Source organism: Melozone crissalis, unplaced genomic scaffold (assembly GCF_028551555.1).
Source record: "Melozone crissalis strain CALT ecotype California unplaced genomic scaffold, PUWL_Pcris_2 ptg000036l_1, whole genome shotgun sequence".
NCBI classification, from domain to species: Eukaryota; Metazoa; Chordata; class Aves; order Passeriformes; family Passerellidae; genus Melozone; species Melozone crissalis.
This window is the reverse complement of record NW_026535814.1, coordinates 13,973,002-13,993,417: the sequence shown is the minus strand read 5'-3', so window position 1 is coordinate 13,993,417 and position 20,416 is coordinate 13,973,002. Positions and strand designations below refer to the sequence as shown.

At 53.1% G+C, this 20,416-nt stretch overlaps 1 protein-coding gene across 1 annotated transcript in view; it reads left to right on the top strand.

Moving 5' to 3' along the window:
* Positions 1-20,416, top strand: part of CNTFR (ciliary neurotrophic factor receptor) — a 199,180-nt gene that overhangs the window by 144,455 nt on the left and 34,309 nt on the right. The window contains exon 5 of the mRNA XM_054283452.1: positions 588-818. Coding sequence (XP_054139427.1) covers positions 588-818 — 231 coding nt within the window. The remainder of the gene's footprint in view (positions 1-587; positions 819-20,416) is intronic.

Here is a 20,416-nt window from a genome sequence, read left to right as displayed (position 1 = left end):
CCCAGACAGGAGACAAACAGCACTGCATGCACCAAGCAGCTGTGCCTTTCCACAGCATAGCACAGTTAGTTTGCAATCGTCCTGCCTGGTTTACTGGATAGAGAATTGCAAGGAGAATTACCTGCTTCCCATCTGCACTAGTAAATACATGGATTTTGCTGGTGACAAGTCCTGAGGCTGTGTGATCTCTCTGCTGGGAGTTTCTGACACATGTGTTTGGTTTGTGTCCTGCAACAAGTCACCTGGACACACGACTGGCAATGCCTTGTGTGTCTGGCCATGCTGGGGGGTGTTTGGCTGGTGAGCCATACGTGCAGCCCTGACATGTGTTCACATAGCAAAGGTGAGAGGAAGCCATCCTGTGGGCGGAGGTGGTTCCTGATCCTCTGGTATTTGTCAGCTGGTCTAAAATAAATCATGGCTGGGGACAGGAGCAGAACTTGGGCTTCCCTGTCCACCAGCAAAGTGTCAGTCCACACCCCAGTCCTTCTCTTTACCTCCCAGACAAGAAGGTAAGATCTTATCCCCAAGGCAACTGTTCTGAGGGGCTCTGAGCTCACCTGTTTTTCCCCTTTTCCTTCCCACAGAGAGCCACACCCAGTACGAGCGGGTAGGTGCAGACGTGACCATGAAGTGTGGCTCCATGGAATGGGACGCAGCCGTGACCTGGACAGCCAACGGCACCGACATCGACGAGTCCCACCTGAACGGCTCCTACCTGGTCCTCAAGAACGTGGACCTGTCCCAGAGCGGCCAGTACTCCTGCTACGAGGGCTCCTCCTGGCACCTCAAATACCAGACCAACCTGAGGGTGGGAAGTGAGTACCCCAGCATGCCACATTGAGGGGGACAGTCTCTGCTCCCATACAGAGTCTCCACAGCCCCCTCTCCTACCATGTCAGCCCCTCTACCTTCCATACATGGGGTTGTCTGCTGCACACTGCTGTATGAGGTCCTCATGTCATACTAATCCCATTTGGAATCAGCCACTCTGCCCCAAGCTTTGGATCAAAGCTAGCAGGTTAAATGATGCCTCAGGAATAATTTGAGAAGGGATGTAGCTTCTTCCTCTAGTCCTGTGACACATCAGCCATCTCTGTTGGTGGAAAGAGCTATTGGACAGGATTGCAGTCAGCCAGGGGAAGCCCTGGCCAGGATTACAGCAGTGTGGTTGTTTCAGAGGAGCAGCACAAAGGTGTTGCAGGATCCTGGGTGCACAGGTGTGCTGAAGGACAGCTGCTCATTCCCCAGCATTTTGCATATCTCCGGCACGGGATGCGCTGATTCCCGGGCCTCAGCAGGGGAGATAAGAGTTGTGCTGTATTTCACATGATGCTGAGAGCTGATAGCAGCTGTGTGTTTTAAGGGCTGCTGTGTTTGTACAGCTGATAGCAACTGTGTGTTTTGCAGCACAGCATGTGCAACTGGCAGCCGTGGGTGTCTGGGAGCACCAGCCGGCATGGCTGGCTGTGGGATGGTAACTGTGATTCCCAGCTGGGAACCCCGCCATCCAGGGATGTGTCGTGTAGGTGGCTGTATGTTCCCAGGTTTGGAAGACACAGCAGAGTCTTCCTCTACTCCTTATCTCACCTTCTGCACTGGCATCAGAGCCAGGGTGGTGTTTCCATCCTAGGCCATGCTCCAGGGACAGAGGGTCACAGGAGGGTCTGTGTAAGCCCTGGAGATAAAGCATGAGGTTCACTGCACCTAGAGATTTGAATTTTAGAGATGCTCTGCAGTGTACAATTCATTTAAGGATGTGTGGGATGAATCCTGGTGTCTGGGCTGAGGAGAAGGGATGCTGGAAGGAGCTGGAAGGCGATGTGAGGAGCAGATGAGGGGAAGCAGTCAGCACAGGGCAGGGTTTACACCAGTGAGCAGGAGTGGGGGCTGGGAGCATGGCAGACAAAAAGGCCACTGCCCAACAAATGAGTCAGGGGCTTTTTATCTGCACTGTGCTCAGGAGGTGTTCACAGCTGGGTCAGAGCCAGAAAAGGCAGGAGCTGGGCCCAGTGCAGGCAGCAGCACAAGGAGGTTGTGCAATTCCTCTGCTTGGGCATGTGCTCACCAGATCCCATCTGGGGAGAGTTCCCAGGCTGTGCCAGTGCACAGAGGGCTGCAGCCCAGGCCTGCAGGAAACAAGGGGAGTGGGGAGACTTCCGCGGCCTTCAACCACCTCCTCTGTGCAGCTGTGGCATCGCTGTGATTTTGCAATGGCTCCTCCATCTGCTAAGCACCTCACTAATAGTAATCTCTGTCAATCCGCTCAGGGACCCGTGGGAATTGCTCAGCGTTAGAGCCCAAATCCTGCTGTTCCCTATTACTGTGTGTTCCCATTTGCTGGAGAGTCACAGACCCCTGAGCACTGGGGCAGCTGAGAAGCCCAGTTGGACGCTGCTGGGGCCACCAGCCTCCAGAGAGAGGGTGACAAATAAATAAACAAGTGTCTGGCATTGTTAACACAATTAACTGTGCAAGGAACTAATCAGGTGAGACGCTTTTAGTGGTAATTAATTTAACTGTCTGGATTTTAATTTAACGCTCTCTGTGAGGTTTCTCTTCCCAGCGCTGCACCCCCAGCCCCTGCCCCCCTCACCCCACCCTAAGTGTCCTGGCTCTGCTGGAAATGATTGATTCCCTGGAGGTGTGAGGATTCATGCAAAGGAGTGGATTTGGGAGCATCCCGGCAGGGAATGGAGGTGGGCTTGGGGATGGAGGTGGAGATGGGTGACTTGTGGGAGGTTTGCAGCATGGCTCTGTGGTAGCATTGCTGCTGCAGCTGAATGCACTGGGAGCCCAGACCTGGGATTTGAGGGATCTTGGACTCATTTCATTTCAATTGCATGGGAAATTAAATGAAAACAGGCCTGTGCCTGCATTTTTCTCATTTGCTGGGGCAACAAGAAAGCTGATTGCAGCGAGAGTGAGAGGCTGGGGCTGCACGTGGAGAAGTGCTGGGGATCTCATTAAATAAATGATGGTACCTGGAATGTGCTCCCCAGGCAAGGCAGGGGTGATCCTGAGCATACAACACCACAGGAAGGATGTGTAGAGGGAGCAGAGGAGGGTTGAGGACCAGGAAAGGGTGTCAATTAGCCAAGCAAGCTCTGTCGTGGGGATCAGCGAGCACAGGGATAAAGGGAGACCTGCCAGGAGTCAAGCTGAGCGAGACCTTGCAGAGGAAATGAAAAGGAGGTTTATCCATATAAATACGGAGCAAACGAGGAGAAAAGAGCAGAGTTGGTCCTGCAGACAGGTTTCAGGGGAGATTAAACATAAGCTCGGCAGAGCCCGATACCAAATGAACCCCACCAGGTCTGAGCAGCGATGCTGAGAGCCAGGGCAGCACAGGCTAAGGGAGAGGAGGGAGCATAAAACCTGGAGGTTACCCTCTGTTCTGGAGGCACCTTCAGTGCATTGAGGGCTTGGGGAGCACCTCATCCCCATGTGAGGACACCTGTTCATTAGCAAGGCTCATTAGCAGCTGAGAGGCCAGTGGTGGTACCCAGTGCAACGTGTCTCCTCGTCAGAGAGCCTGACCCCACAGCACAGTGGGGGCCACACGATGCACTTGGAAGAGGGAGCAATTAAAGACGTGGAGAGAAATGGAAAATGGGAAAAAAACACAAGGAGGGCCTGCCAGGGATATATCACAGCAGATTAACCTGATAGCTCTCTTTGATAAGGGAACCGGTTTTCTAAGCCCAGAAATGTGGTCAGTGTAATCTGTCTTGACTTCAGTGAAGTATTTGCTATGGTGCCACATGGGAAATTATGAGTTAAACCAGAGAAAATGTGGATTAGTACGAGAATTGGAACACAGCTTAGGAAATAGCTACAGGGGATCAGATTGTGCTGAAAGGGGGAGCTCCTGGAAGGGATGGGGAAACTTTGGCACCGTGGTTGGACTGTGTTTGGGCCACTCTCTGTGGTGTTATCTGTAATGGCTCTGGCCCACAAGGACCAGGGGCTTTGGTTGGAAATGCCAGTGGCTAAGGAGGGACAAGAAGATATCTGAGGTGGGGATTTTGTGCTGAAAGGACCAACATGCTACATTAATGGTGCAGGCACAAATGTGGGGAGGTGTTTTATCAATATGCTTCAGCAGGGAGGAGGGAAGGCACAGATAGCTCATCTGATGCCTTAGATGGGTTTGACACCCAAGTGCACATCATGGGGGATGTGGCTGGGAGCCCAGCAGCACCCTGCAGAGGCTGGGAGTAGCTGGGCTGTCTCACTCACTGCAGAAATGGGAGCACTGGTGCGCATGTAGCGGGACAGTGTGCATTCAGGGATGGTGAGGAGGGATCCCCAGGCTTGTCTATTGCTGAAGGTCCCAGGTCAGCCCTCTACAAGGCATGCATCCTCCTCAGCACAAATTGGCCTGAGGGAAGCTGGCATTTCTGCAGGGGAAACCTCTTCCAGGGCACTTTGAGCAGTGACTTGTTGGTCTGCCCCTTTCTTCAGGCAGCTGAGCATGAGGTGAAGCACAGGAGAACAACCAGGTGCTTATCTTCAGTGATCACCTGCCCTGCAGCCTGACAGCAGCAGATGCCCACCAGAAGCAGGAGATGGGTCCAGGTCTTTTTACACGCCAGGCATCCCTGTCCTGAGCGCAGGGCTGAGCACCAGGAGCAGGGCAGGAGGGAGCACAAAGCTCTGGGTAACAGGAGTGCGGTGCCGGGCTCCTGGCTGCCCCCACAAGCCACAACTCTGGATTTGGAAACGCGCAGCCGGAGGGCCTGGGGGTGGATATAACAAAGACGTTGGGAAATAATGCACTCTTGAGGTTTGGCACACGGCGCTGTGCGTTACAGAATGTTATAAAAATACTGCTAATGGGCCAGAGAGGAGTGGAAACGCGCGTCGGAGAGGCTGCCAGAAGCCGGAGAGTGCACATGAGAGCGGGGAGGCCTTGTGTGCAGAGAAGGGAGGGAGGCAGCGAGGGCAGGCACCCTCCTTCTGCTCCCATCCCTCCATCCTCTTCTGACCTGCTTATCTCCATCCCAACCCAGCACCTCCTCCCCTCTGCCCTTCTGTCCTGCTTTGGGGATGTCCAGGCCCTGGTGGACATGCATCTGACCCTCATCATTCGGCCTGCTGCCCAAAAAGGCTGCTGCCTGACAGGATGGAGTGAAAGCATGGGGGAGGAAATACAGCAGAATCCCCTCCAGCAGCAGGGGCACGGATTGGGATGCAGGCAGTGGAGTTGTCTTCCACGTTGCAGTGGTGGCTTGGGGTCTTGTGGCCTGGTGCCAGCCCCAGCGCTGTCCCATGGGCATTGCTGCCTCCCAGGCCATGGATGTGGGAAAGGGACTGGCAGAGTACAGGCAGTCCCAGGCTGGCCTGCTTCCTCCATGTCTGTCACTGCAGTGGCTGGCGAGAGAAAGAGGAAAAAACATGCGGTTTGACGGAAAATGACATGGAAAAAACAACCAAATTAACAGAAAAACAAACAAAGCAAAACCAGGGAGAGGGAGGGGGAAAGGGGCAAAGCAACAGGAACCACATGTGAGCGGGAAGGCCAGGAGAGCCTGAGTGTTCTCTGGACTGATTAGCAAGCAATCAAACATCGGCCACTAATAAATAATCAGAGCCTCCCTTTTCTCTGCCTTAGAAGTCTTTTTCCTCCCAGCTGGGCTCCAGCTGCAACCAGAGGGTTGTACTGCAAGTTTGCATCAATTATTTGTTGTTATTTTTGAAACATTTTTTTCTGTTTCACCTATCCGAAATAAAGAAGCAAAACAAGAAGGTAGTGACCTCTCAACATAAGACATGCACCTCTGGCTCCTCCAGGGCACACATGAGCGTCCCATGATGGGCACTGGCTAAACAGTGGGGGAAGGCAGTCCCAGGGACTGGTGTGTCCCTGCCTGTTTCCATGGCTTGATGGGTGGAAGAAAACTGCAGGAGGGCACTGATGACATGCCACTTGGGAGAACAGAAGTTTGGTGGCACCAGGCTGGTGCTCCTGCCTGGATGCTGCTGGAGAAGCACAGGTTCTGGGTCAATGTGTGCAGATAGTTCCTTGCTCGTGTCCAGCAATCTGTGATGCAGAGCTTTTTTTTTATATTTTAATTATTTTTAAGAAAGCCCTTTTGATGGATTTTTTCCCCTCTGAACTCTTCCAATCCTTTCCTGTGGTGATGTAAACTTAGGCTATTTCAGGAGCAGCATGTTAAACATGACTGCAACCATTCCCTGGCACCAGGACCAGCTGGCAGGGAACAGCACCCACCCGTTTGATTCATCCCTCTCTCCCTGCTCCTGCCCTTTAGGGATAGTCCCACACAAGGGCAACCCCAAGGCTGTGCCCAGGCAGTGCTTGAGGGCAGGAATACATCAACATGGACCAAACCTACAGCAAGGGTGGAGCTAATAAATTTAAATGACAGTTGATATTCCAGAATCAGAAGATGCACCCAGAACTGTTGGGTTCATTACTATGGAAGGTTTTTTCTCCCCACTGGGGGCTGGGTAGGTGCATTGGTCCTGGGGTGATTCACAGCCAAGCATGACCCCCCCCAGTTCCCGAGAGCCACAGAAAGGACGCAGCAACAAGCTTGCAGGTATGCTTTGTTCTTTGAAATTCAGCTTTATTTCACAAGGCATGCAGGCTCTCCTGTCGCTGCCTTCCCACATTGTGCTGTTCATGCATGGCTGGGAAAATTCAGTGGATGAACTGTGCTGCTGCCTGCCACCAGATTTTGGGTCTTGGCCCAGCTGAGAGCTGAAAAGGCGTGCTGGGTAACAGTATGCAAATTACTATCCCGGCTCTTTAAGGAGAAAGCCAAGAAAAACCCACCCAAAAACTCCACCACGCTCCCAGATGCAATTAGTCCTAATCGAATTAGGAACCGGACTAGAAAAACAAACACGTTAGCAGGCAGCAGGCGACCTTTCCTCCCCGTGCGGTGGGCTGCAGGCTGCATGCCACAGCGGGAAGGGCTGAAGGGAGCCGTGCCCCGTGGCCCACGCGTGCACACACCCAGTGTTCGCTCGCACCCGCGCCCCGCTGCTCCGCTCCTCCTTCCCCTCGCCGGGCTGGGCAGCCAGCCCAGCTGCAGCATAGCAGAGTGATGCTTCCTTGGCTCGCTCTGTAAAACATGATAATCTGGGGCAGCCGGTGTCAGGAACAATAAAAATATCCCCTCTCCCATGCTTGCGGCTCCGCTCTTCCCGCGGGGGAGTTGGGGACAGCAAGGAGCACGCGGTGGTGGGGCCAGCAGAGCCCCACGGGGCATTTATGAGCAGCCAACAACAGCACCAGCAGCTCTGCCCTGGCCTTGCCAATGCTGTTTGTGGGAAGAGCATGCCCAGGAGGTGGCCCATGCATGCAGTGTCCCATTCCCATATCCTACCACTGGTAGCTGAAGGGATGTGGCAGCACACTTGACCCCAGTGAGCGATGAGCCCATGCCGTGTTGGGGGCTGTGGCGAGCTCATGGCGGAGTCGTGGCAGGAGCATCACGTGGCACAAGGGCACTGAGAAGGGGAGAAGTTGGTCACTCCCTTGCCGTCTTCCTTCAGTAGCAGAGTTCCAGCAACGAGACAGAGCCAGGGATGGAGTGTCTGTCAGGCTGCTTAATATGCAAGAACCCTCTTAGTGAATGTGAGATCCTGAGCTTTGGAACTCCACGTGAAATGAGCCCCTGTGCATCCTCTCCTGCAGCTGGGCTGGGAATAAGATCATGGGATAGGACTGAGCACAAGCCTGGCTCCAGCTGCTGGGCTGGAGGAGAAAAGGAAAAAGGATTTGGGGGCTTGGCAGCTTCCTGGGAAACCCTCCTCATCCTTACCGAATGCTGCATGCAGCACCAACATCCTTGTCCTGGGTGGATGGCAGCACAGCCTCCTTCTGCTCTCCTGAGGTTTGTTTATGCTACCCAACATGACAAAAACAGCTCTGTAATTAAAGAATCCCAAGTCCAGTCTAAACAGCTTCCCACAACCCTTGCTCTGCAGTGCCAGGAATTCGGGATGCCCAGGGCTGGGAAGACAAACCCTCCTCCTTGGCTGGGGGATGCTGGCCATGGGTGGGGACCGTGACTGGGGGGACACACACTGGTTGTCTGTTTGCACTGGCCTCTGCTCCAGGAAGGATTTTATCTGAGCTGCTCCTAAGTGCCCCTTGTCAAAATATTTGGTGTGTGCTTCCTGCCGCCCACCAGCAATGTGTCCCCATCTCCCAGGGTCCTGGGAGGGGAGGAACAGGCTGGGATACACACCTCCTGTCACTGCAGCTATGGGACAAGGAGCAGAGGGGTCAGTGCTCCACATGTGAGTGCTGCTTTCCTTTCTCCACCAGAGCTCCAAAGGGCTGTGGTACTTACATAAGAGGGTGCTGAAAGAAGAAACCCCACCAATGTCACCAGCACAGGGTGTGAGTCTTGCCTGTCACTGCCCACATGTGCCCGTGTTTGCAGGTACCCAAGCCAGGCGGTGTCACCAGGAATGGGAAGATCCTCAGTGAAGATCCTCAGTGTCCACATCCCTCCTGTCTGAAGGAGAGGAGATAGGCAGCAGCAAATTCTCATCTTTTACCAGTATGCAAAGCTCTTCCATCTCTCTCTGAAACTTCTGGCAGTGGCTGGGAACAGCAGTGGGGTCCAGCATGCAGTGAGGTGCCAGCCAAGGGCTCAGCAGGGTCAGGGCAAGGCCCAGGGTACATCAGCATGAGAGACATTGTCATTAGCTGTGGTTTCCCGAGCCGCTGAGTCTGCTGTAAATAATTTAGCAGACTAAATGTGTGCTAACAGCAGGTCAGGACAGGGAGCAGAGGAGAAGGAGCAGAGCTTTGGGCCTGGACTGCAGGGAAGGGCACCAGGATAAAGTGAGATTATTTTCCTCCTGTTAGCAGGACAGGGTGGTGTCTCCCCCCCGGAAAAGGAGTCAGAGGGTTCCCATGCCCAATGGATCCCGTTCCTCCCCAGTCCCTTCCTGAGCTGTCAGCATCAGTACCAGAGGCAACTGCAGGACAATTTCCAGTTGCTCTTGCTGCAAGCACTTTAATGCTGTTTAAACAATTACGCAGTTGATAAATTTTGACAAGAAGAGATAGAAATAGCCTGGGAGAGCCATGCAGTAGAAATGCTCTAAACAGATGTCCCTTTTCTCCCCCTCCTGTGCTCCCTGGGGGTCTTTATCGTTTGCTGCCAACTGAACAAGGCAGCGTTCGCATGAGTTAGGGTGGTGGGGAGGGGGAGCAACGTGCCTTATTAAAATGGTTTATGATACCACCCTGGGGTGACGGCTGCTTGTTTTCTCTTCAGGATGGTCTTCTCTGCACTGGCAGGAGCCACACAGAGCCTGCTGAGCATGGGTAATGTCAGGCTGTGTGCCCCTCTCTCCACCAGCTCACAGGTACTAGCCTGGGTAGCCTGGCTGCTGATGATGCTGGGGAAGGAGAGGGGTGTTTGCCTAAAGCAAGTGAGCAGTGACAGGCTGGTGTGCCAAGCAGCGTGGGGAAACCTGGTCTCGCTCTGGGAACCAGCAGCGTGTGCACAGAACGTTGTGTCAGCAGGGACCAGCAGTGGCTCTCCAGTGCTGCAGTTTGCCCCAAGTGGCAGATGTGGAGGACAGAGGGATCACAAAACTATGACTGGACCAGAGTCAGGTTCACAGGGAAGCTCAGTGTCCTGTGTGGCTGAGTTTGGATGTGTAGAATGAGAACGTGGATCCTCTGGAGTCCAGGAGATCACTCAAAGGGTCCATGGCAGGAAACCAAGAGGAGGTTTGGAGCTGTAGCTCAGGCCTTGGTGCTGCATTTTTGCTCATGTTGGGCTGCCTTGTCTTGAGCATTCCCAACCCTGGATGTTTTTCCTCTCCACAGCTGGACAGTGTGAGTAGCTTTGTGCTGGGCACACCCCAGCTCTGCACATTCCATGAGGAGCAGCCTTGCATGTCATGGTTTGTCACATGTCATGGGTGCATCGTGTCCTCTTGGTCAGGGAAGAAAGCAGAGGGTTGCAACCAGCTCTCTGCCTTTTGGCTGCTTTCTGGCTGCTGTGTGACCTGTGTTGGTCTGAGCCAGTGCCTGCTTCCAGCAGGCTGGAGCCAGAGATCTGTGAAATATTTTGTTTGTATGGTGGATGAGCTAGAACTTGCCATCTTTTGATGTCTTTGCAGTTGATGGGGTGCCATTGACTTTTTTGGGGAAATAGCTGCTCAGCCCTCCAGTGCAGAGTTCATCCCTGCTCTCTCCATATGGACCTAAGCTGCTTCCCCTTCCATCTGTGCCTAAATTCCCTGAGCTTCCAGCCAGGTGCAGCTGCTCTCTGAAAAGGCTCTTTGGCCTCACCAGCATCTTCCTCCTCTTTCTCTCTTGCCGTTACAGAAACTCACATGGACTCCAGTGCTGCCCTGGGGACACAGGGCAGCCTGTGCCACCTCTCATTCCTCCCCAGCTTGGTGGAAAACAGAGATGTCAGGGTCTAAATGAAAAGACAGAAGGGGAAATTAAGACACAGACTGGGGAGGAATTTTCTGAAGTCACAGAATTGAACTTAAAAACCTGTGTGATGATTCTGTGCCATCCTCACCCTCCAAGGCTTCCCAAATTGGGTGTGTTGGTTGGGACACCCCCAATGCCAGGACTGCCACCCACTGCAGCCCACCCTGGGGACCCCTGATCAGCCAGGTCTGCATGTTTCTGCATCCCACCATGGAGTGGGACAGCTCCCAGGCAGCCAGCCTGCACGTGTCGTGGGCAACCTCCCCTTTCTGCCACAGCCTTCATCATCCAGCCCTCCCTCCCATTCCTCCTCCCTTTCCTGGCCAGCATGTGGGTTTGCCCCCACTTCTTCTGCTCACAGAGTCCTGAATTCTGGGGAGAGGGGAATTCCCCTGTCTCCAGCTGACCTGAAGGATTGCACTTAAGTGGCCAGATCAGGTTCAAAATCAGTTTCTACCCCTGAGTTCCTGGAGCAAAGAGCATGGAGGGAGGAGCTGGTACTGTGGGCACCCCTGCTGTTCACATCGATGCAAAGCAGGTGTGATTATGCTGCTGGGTGGCTCTGTGCAAAAGCACCAGGCTGTTCTTGCTGCGGGTATCAGTGGTGATACACAGCCCCTTTGCCAACCCCACTTGCTTTGCTGGAGCAGCATGACCACACCAACTATGCTCCCATCACCTCCAAAGGCTCAGGAGGGGAAGCACTGCTCACTTTTTTAGCTGCCAAAGCAGTGTTCATGGATGTGATTTTTGCCATGGTGGTGGGAGGACTGCTGTGTCAGCCCATGGGGGGTTTGTCCAGAAGTGGAAAAGATAAGTGGGGTTTTTCATGGGCATTAAAAAGCTCACAAAGCTGCTGTGAGACACAGTCATTGCAGGCATCGTTTTGCAGCATTTCCTTCTCCCACTTCCCTGCCTCTCAGCAAAACTCAGGGGTGATTCCCAGTTGGAGTGAGTGGAGCAGTTGCCCAGGAGCAGTGGCAGCATGAGGTGTGTGCTGCTAAACACCTCCAGGGCTTAATTATGACCAAAACCAAAGCAAAACAGCAGAGAGCACAGAAGACAGCTCCTGCAGGAGGGTGCCAGGATGGAGGTGCCCCATACAGTGAGTTTGTGTTGTGACAGGCTGGCCAAAAAGGGGACTCTTGGATCCAAGACTGAGCCAGCTCTGCCAACTGCTGCGTATGTACAAACAAAGACAATATTAGATCCTTGCTTAGTTCCCGTGATGTTATCTAAGAAATTATTTGAGAAGGACCCTGGGAAAACAGGAGTGAAGAAGGACATGAAGGGAGCAGGGGGAACTGCCAAAAGGAGAAAGACTTAAAATAGTCTGTTCAGTGACTTCAAGGGGAGTTGGAAAGATGCCTTGACTCCTTTTGGTAATTACCTCCAAGCAGAGAAGATACTGGGTACTAACCCAGCGAGCAAAGGCATAACTAGAGCCAATAACTGGAAGCTGAGCCACAACCACATTTGAATTAGAAATGAGGCTCATATTTTTAATAGAAAAAATGATTAAGCATTGGAACAAACTGCCAAAAGCCGTGTCGGCTCCTCTGTTGCTTGTTATCTGCAGAGCAAGGCTGGCTGCCTTGCTGAAAGATGGTTCTGTCAAACACGAGTTATTGGGCTCAATAGAGGGGTAATGGAGGGATGTAATGGCCTGTGCAACCCAGGAGGTCAGGTGAGATGAACTAATTTTCTCCCATGGCCTTCAAGTCAGTGACTTAAGGGAGGTGCACATCCCTGTCTTGCAGATTTAGCTTCGTGGTTGCTGTTTCTTTCATCGGAGACTGTGGCTCAGGTGTTTGGTGGTGCAGATCAGGGCTGCGAGGAAAAACCTGCAGAACAGGGGGATGTGGGGTGTTCAGAGGATGCTGCTTGTCCCTGCTGAGGATGCTCCTCACCCTGCTCCATCCCAGCTCTGTGATGTCTTGGCTTTCTTTGTGCCCTGCTCCTGGCTGGGAGACAAATGTTACCTCAGAGCTGGGGTGTCTGCAAGGCACAAGGCAAGGCAGGAAAAGAAAATGGGGCAAAATGGGACAAGATGGCTCAGGTCTGAGAAAGGGAAGGAAGAAGAGAGATAGATAGGAAGGAGATACTCATGTAAGCATTATCATGAAGGACAGAAAGCTCTCCCAGCCCGCCTTCGAGGGAGGAATTGACAGAGAGCTTTTGATGAGGAGCCGAATGGAGATAATGTGCCATCAAGCAGCACGAACTCTGCCTCCAGCGTGCAGACAGGAGCTTGGCATAGTGCACCCAGAAGCACTTACCTTCCTTAATGGCCAGGCAGAGCCTCCCAGGCCACCCCATTACGAGCTGCCTCCCCAGGCGAGCTGGCACAAAGTGCTTGGCCAGCCCAGGAGCAGTAGTGCCACAAAGCCAGTGATGCTCCAGCCCCAACAATCCCAGCGCCTCCAACTGGGTGTAAGGCAGACCCTGAGAGTACAGTGGGGCAGCACACAAGTTTGGAGTGAGGCCTGGTTAGTTTGTCGCTTTTTGAAGCTGTCTGACCCCGCCGGGAGCAGGAAAAGCCTTGCATCAGTCACAGGGGGCCGTGCACCCTGCATGTCACCATGCTGGCATTGCTCACAGGGCCACTCCCCACTGCCGGAGGAACTGGTGGCCCAGGGTAGCAAAAGAGCTGTGGTGCTCTTGCAGCTGGAGTTTCAGGGTGGTGTTGCCTGTGGGCAAAGCAGCACTCACTCCCCCAGGCTCTCCACCAGCCCCCTGCAAGCAGCAGGCACAGCTGGGCTTATCCTGGGAGGGCAGCCCAGCAGAGACACAGGAGGAGGGAGTGCAGCCCCAGCACAGGGCTCCTGCCGAGCAGCTTTTCCCCACAAAGGAACTAACATGCCAACAGCTGCTGGCAAACACAATCCAGGGCAAGTATCAGCAGGAGGAGCTGGCTCCTGCTAGGAGAGGGCCACGTCGTGTTCACCTCGCACCCCGACAGTGCTCCCTGCTTTGCATGAAAGAGGTGCTTTGGTTGCTGACATCTGTAGACAATCAGATAAGAATTAGAGTTATTCCTCTAGGCATAAATGGTATTTCTAATCTCATAATCCCTTAATATTGTTCTTACCAGGATGTGGCTGGTGCTAATCCCAGAGAGTTTGTTCTAGGGCAAATTTCAAGGAACCCAGGGAGGTGCAGGAGGAGGGGTTGCCCACCTTCTCTCACTTCAGTCCTGGAATCCTTTCTGGGTGCAAAGCAGGCAGGGACAGCACGTCAGCCTGCAGCCCCTCTTCCCACTAGGGAAGTCTGAGGATGCTCACACTAGGATAGAGGCATTTCAGAGCCCTTTCACCACTGCTGTAAAAAGCCCCTGCAGGTGTTCGTGCCCCTATGCCTGCTCCATGTTTGTCTCATGGCTGATCAGGTCTGTAGCACCAGCAGTAGGCTCCAGCCTGGTTTAACCACTTGGCTGCTTTCCAAAAGCAAATACTGACCCCTGAGGAGCACATGGGAATTCTGTTCTGAAGATGTGCAGTGAGGGAAACACCCTGCTCCTGCAGTGCTGCAAAGTCCGAGTTTCCCAGCCAGGTGAGGGTGATAAGTGTTTTGTAAGGACCTTGAGCTGCCTTTGGTCCTAATTTTACACCCTTTTTGGGATAGTATAGGGAGAACCACTTGGGTTGCTCCTTACCCCCTGTCCTGACATTGGTGTGCTGGATACAGATGTGCCCCTCTTCAGCAATGCACAGTGGCCTTCCATCCTGGCCACCTTGCAGGCACAGTAAAGGTGCAAAGTGAGCTGGAAACATCTCACCATCTAGTATCAGAACAGGCAGCAATTCCCACTTCTCTTTTCCCTGCTGCTCCTTCCTTTCTGCAGCCCAGCCCAGCTGTGTGTGACAGCTCCGGTGGTACTGCACCACTCCAGGGCCTTGCACACCTCTCCCACCAGGAGCTGGGATGAAGTTCAGCCTGGCTGGGTGATATCAGGCTCCTGTGCTGCCTGCAGCCATGAGCATCCCACCACAGCACAGAGATGGAAATTGGTGCTCTGGGCACCAATCCATCCCAACAGATGGTCAGGGGCCAAGGTAGCATTGTCTCAAGGAAGCAGTTTGCAGTTCAGAGGGCCTGGAGTGTGCAGGCACAGGTCTGTGTCTTTCCTGTCTCCTGGGTTCCTTCACTTTTACAGCAGCCGTTGCTTCTCCTGCCACTTCAAGTTTTTCCCCACTTTTATTCTGCAAACAGGTTGTAGAGGCAACACAACAGCTTCAGCCATATTTTGGGCATCTCCTTCATCCTGGCAAGGTGAGGGTGTTGGAGATGGCTTGGCAGCAGTAAATATCCAACAAGTCTGTGTCTGTTTGTGAAGTTGGGAGAGCCTCATGCTGGTACAACATGCCCATGGCATGGGCATGCAGCAGAGCAGGGGATGTGTGAGGAGGCTCTTTCCCTAGGGAAGCATGCCCATCACTGTGCCCTCCACACTCCCCTCACACCATCCTATCCACCAGCAGCCTTCCCATCTGCCTTGCTGAAACCTGTCCATCACTGCCTTGCAGCTCTGAGCAATTTGTTACCACAGCTACATTCATTTTTCCATGCAGGGAGGGGTCAGATCTCTGCTTGGGTGAGGTCTCCCTCGCATTCTTCAGGGCTGGAAAGGAAGGACAGGGCTTGGCCTGGAGGCCGGGCACTGAGGACTGTGCCATGTGAATACTGTGATGGCAGGACTCAGGACAGTGTGGTGGGATGGTGCAACTTTTCCAGGAGCTCCTTAGTGTCTTGCAAACACTGAAACTCTGAAAAGTCTCCAGGAAGAGAAGGTTGGATAGTGTAGGTTTGCAGTGAGCCAGTCTAATCCTGCAGCATACATCCCTTCTGCTCTCTGAAGGGCGGCAACTGGAGAAGGAGCTAACAGGAGTCCTCATTGCACTGGGAGATGCTAATCCTCAGATTCCTAAGCAGTTTTCCCAGAAAGAAGAAATTAATGGGATTTGCAAATCACTGGCAACTTTGGAAAAATGCCCTGGAAGTCAGAACCAGATGAAAATTTTTGTTGTATGTTGTTGCAGAGTTAAGCACTTTGTGTTCAAGATTTTGCTCATTTTATTTGGGTTTGATGAGGTTTTTAATTAAATCAGAGCGAGCTCCAAAAGGAAAAGCCTTGAAAATCTAACTTTTCATTTCAAATCACCAGAAGCAAAAAACCCCTGCTGTTGTGCTGTTTCTGTTGTGAGCAAACAGGCTGCAGAGCAGCCACAATGTCTGAAAGCCTTTGGCATAGCCAGATCTGTGGTGGTCCCCGGGGCAAGGTGCTGGTAGGACAGTCTGCTTTGTACCCATTTGGGTGGTCCTGGTGCAAACTGGTCCTGCTGGGTCCACGGCAATGGGTGGGAGAGCAAATGCTGTTGTGAGCCGCCTGGAACTGGTGTGGGTGCAGAGCAAGGGCTTACCAAGCCCAGAGACACGAGGGTGGGAAGGACACAGGTAAATGCGTCCATTGACACTGTGCACCTCTGCCCCCTCCCATGCTTCCCATCCCATCTGTGCAGGACTACCATCACTCTGCCCAGAATCTGGCTTTGCCCTGTGTCAAATCTCAGACATAGAGTCCTTGAGATCAAGCAGACATCCTAACTTTGCCTGATTAGGGCATTCTCATCTGCAGAGGGAGGGCAGTGACAGCATTCCCTGGACTCTGATGACCTCCAGAAGTGGATTGTGCCTGTGTTATCTCCCTTCTATGAACAGCCCAGTCCCTATCTCTCAAAACTTGTTTAAACCAGCTCTTTTTCTCCTTGGGGCTGGGATATCATTGCTGTTCACAGCCGAAGGCCCTCATGCCTCCATGGAAATCATCCAGAGCTGCACCAGGAAAAGCAGATAATTAAATTCAGGCCCTTGCTTTTCCCCCATCAAGCAGATGCAGCATGATGACAGTCCTACAGAGACTTTATTTGGGGCAGGGGGCAGAAATTTCAGTCTTGAACCTCCCCATAGCAGCTGCTGCTATGTGTCCTCTGAGCCAGGGACCTGCTCCCCCTATCTGGCCATGCCTCGCTGGCTTATCATTTCCAATCCTATCAGAAACAAAACTGCTGCTGCTTAATGCTTCATTACAGGCTGTTATGTGTCTTCTGCACTGCCCAGGAGAGCAGCAAGGAGGGCTCTGACTCTATTTAATAACTGTTTCATGGTCCCTAATTGACAGATAAAAACGCTACTAACTCAGTTTCATCAAACATAAACCATGGGCAGGAGCAGTGGTGCCCTTCTGGAGCCAGGGTGGCAGCATGGATTTCGATCCATTATTTTGACATGGGAAATCCATAATATGCCAATCTGCCATCACAGTGACGGGTTTATGCCTCACTTTTTTCCCCTGTTGGTTTTGGCTTTTGCAGCCTGGGGGAAGCTGTTGGGGAGGAATTTGGGGAAGGTTGGCCGGGGCAGACAGAGGAAATGAGATGGTGGCTGGTGCTTTATTCTGAGGGGCCTTTCCCATGAGGGCCTGCAGCACCCTGGTGCTTGGCAGTGAGGATTGGCTTTGCAGCATGGGGGATCCCTGTCTGCTCACCTCAGGACTGTCCCTGACCCTGGCAGGTCCCCAACCCCAGGACTGTCACACTATGGTTGTTAGCCTGAGCCACACTGGCACCCTGGGAAAGATTCACCAAGATTTTCAGCTCTGGTAGAAAAGGACCTATATGTGCTCAGATGGAACAGGTAAAGATTTAATTTTGTAATTTGGAGATGCTGTTGAATCAGGGTGTTTATTTGTGCCATGGCTGGTTAGCAGGATTATGTCATTCCCTGAGGCATTCTCCTCCCTCATTTTGCTGGTGTAGGTGACCAAGTGACCCAGACTTCTTCCATGCTCTGTGCTCAGAAACTCCAGACAGAGAACCCCCTATTCTCTCCAGGAATAGTAATGATAAATGTTGTGATTCAAAAGCCACATGCTGGACCTGAAACCTGCTATTCAGATAATCTGGGATGTGCCTTATCAGATCCCACATGGGGCTGGCACTCAAAAAGAAGTCTTCGGAAATGAGATTTTTCAGGGCTTTCTCCTCCCACCACAATGACTGGAAACTTAAATACCAGCTGGGAGTCCTACAGGTATTTGTGACTGCTGCTGGGGTGGGAGAGCCACACTCCCAGGAGGTGTGGGCAGAGAGGTGGAGTTGCAGGGAAGTGTTGAGGGCTCGTAGCTCTGTGCATAGCAAAGCAAAGCTGACGGCCACTGAAGGCATGCTGAGAGGATGAGAGGTTATTAGTAGTGAGCGCTTGAGGGATAACACGGGAGATATTGATTTAAATAAAAATCACCATAACAGCAGCTCTAACAGTACCCTGTGGGTCACTTGGAGGAGAATCAGAGGCAGCAGAGCTCCCGTGCTGCCACACTCAGAGCATTTCCTAGCTGGAAATATCACTCTGGGGAGAGCCAGGACTGCTGCCCATGCTCCTGAGCAGGGACAGAGGCAGGGACAGGGACAGGGACGGGCAAGCAGGCACTGTGCCAGGTGTGCAGCACACACTGGGATGCCTAAAGCGCACCACTGCAGTGGACAGAGAGGCTGGACGCGCCGTGACCCACGGGGACACACCGCGCTGTTTGCAGCTCTGCTGGGAGCCGCAGTGCCCGGACATGGCTCTCCATGATCTCAGCCAGCGCACAGCCCCCGTGGAGGTCAGATTCCCGTGCTGTGAGTCAGCTGCATTCCTCCCCAGGGTCAGCCAACTGCGCCGGGCTTCGGCGGCCCCAGCTGCCTCCTGCCCCGACGCTTGCAGTGATTAACTGCGCCGGGGATGCTCGCTCGGGGTGGACAGCACAAAGGGTCTCAGGTCAGCTGGGGACAGCTTCAGCGGCTCCTCCATGGGAGAGGAGAGGAGCAGAGCAGTTTCTCGGCCACCCTTCATACCAGGAGTGCTTTTATCAATGGGGCGTGAAGGGGTGATAAAATGCTACCAACCGCCTCCATAGACAGCTAATCCATCGGTATGGATTTGTTGTTAGGGAATCCTGCGGGCCCCTTGTAGCTGGCTGCAGCTCTCCTGCCATGGGTACAGCCACCTGCAGCACCAGCTGTCCCCAGCGCGGCACGGAGCCGTGTCATGATGTGCTGTCAGCAAACAGAGATGTGATGCGAGATAACAGCCAAGCTGTCAAGACAGGGAAGGTCTCAGCACCTAACAGAAGGGTTTCTCCACGCCGGGGATTTTTGTATGTGGACGTTTTTGTGTGGCTCCATCTGATCATGAGCTTCCATGAGAATTGGGTGTTTTCTAGGGGAAACCTCCCATGCCCTTCAGCTTTACCATCGAATATGGGCAGACCCATCTGCTGGACCTGCTGCACAGACAGCACAAGGTGGATCTACATTACCAGATCTCTTGTCACTCCCTGCTCAAGGGAATTAAAACCACCTGGAGCAGCCCCCTTCCTCTGGGAGGACTCAGCTTCCCTCAGGCCAGCTCACAGCCTGGTTCTGGCACTGAGCAGCGTTTGTAAGGGTCAATCCAGCACATTCAAGCATTACAGTCCGTGAATGGAGACACCCACCCAGCCTGGAGCCAGCCCTGTCCTACCCACTGGGCTGTCCTGGCAGCATCACACACCTGATCAAGATCAGCTTCTCTCTGAGGACAAGGCAAAATGAGCAAACTCACCTGCCCTGGAATGGCTGCTGGGAGTGGTCAGGTGCCAGGAGCTGTGGCCAGGAGCTCCCCATTGCTTTCTGTGGTACCCCAGTCTCTGCTTTGCACTCAGACTCTGCACTGAGACAGTCACTCAGGTGTAATGTCCCTGTAGATTACAGGTGTGGGGCTTTTTTACAAATCAACACAACCTTACTGTGAGGATCCCAGTGCAGTGCTGCAGCCCTCCCAGCAGCACCCCTGCCCTCTGCACAACCCCTCAAGGAGCTTATTTCTGCATGGAAAACCCCACATGGGGCAAAACTGAAGGAGCACAATCAAAATCCAGCTGTGTGGGGCTGCACAAGCCTTACTGTCAGTGAGTCCAAGCCAGTGGTAGTATGAGCACAATGTCAGCATCTGCAACAGGGGTAAGGCTATTTCCAGCACTCTTGGAGGCCAGCTTACAATGCTGGGATTCTCTCCAGCTAAACCACTTGGGTTCAGATTTTCACTAACCCACCTCATTTCCTCATTTTTCTTAATCTCCCAGCAAAAAAGTTAAACCACTGGCTGCTTTGACCAGCTCCTTGCCTGGAATTAAATGACAAACTCCTGGCCACTGGTGGTCCTGGGCTGGCTTGTCCTTGGAAGATGGCAGAAGAGAGTAAAAGAGGGGTAATAGAGAATAAAATTGCAACCATGGAGCTTTGGCCAAGCAAGCAGCTTTGTCCTCAAGCATTACAAGAAGGTTGACCCCAATATCCTTGTGCCATGGGAAGAGGCAGATGTGTGCACCCCCTGCAGCATCCCTGTGATGTGGGATGTGAGGAAGACCTGGGGGCCCAAGGCTGCTGCCTGCCCCGCTGTGTGGCCCCTGCAGGGCTGGATACTGCCCTCAATAGATCCCTCTTTGAAGGGCAGCTTTTCCTGTGAGGAAAGCATTCAGCCCTAATATGAACACTTCCAACAGCAGGGAATCCTCTTGAGCCTTTGGCAAGCTCTTCCAGGTGTCAAAAACATTTACAATGTTTTATGCATTTTCATCAGGCTCTGATCTCTTCTCTGTGGTGCCCGGTGACAGGACTTGAGGGAATGGCCTCAGGTTGTGTCAGGAGAGATTTAGGTTGGATAATAGGAAAAGGTTCTTCACCCAGGGGATGGCTGGGCGCTGCAACAGCTCCCCGAGGAAGTGGGGGAGTAAGCACCAAGCCTGACAGAGCTCAGAACTGTTTGGGCAATGCTCTCAGGCACATGGTGGAATTCTTGGGGCTATCCTGTGCAGAGCTAAGAGCAGGATTTGGTGATCCCTATGGGCCCCTTCCAACTCAGCATATTCCATGATTCTGTGAA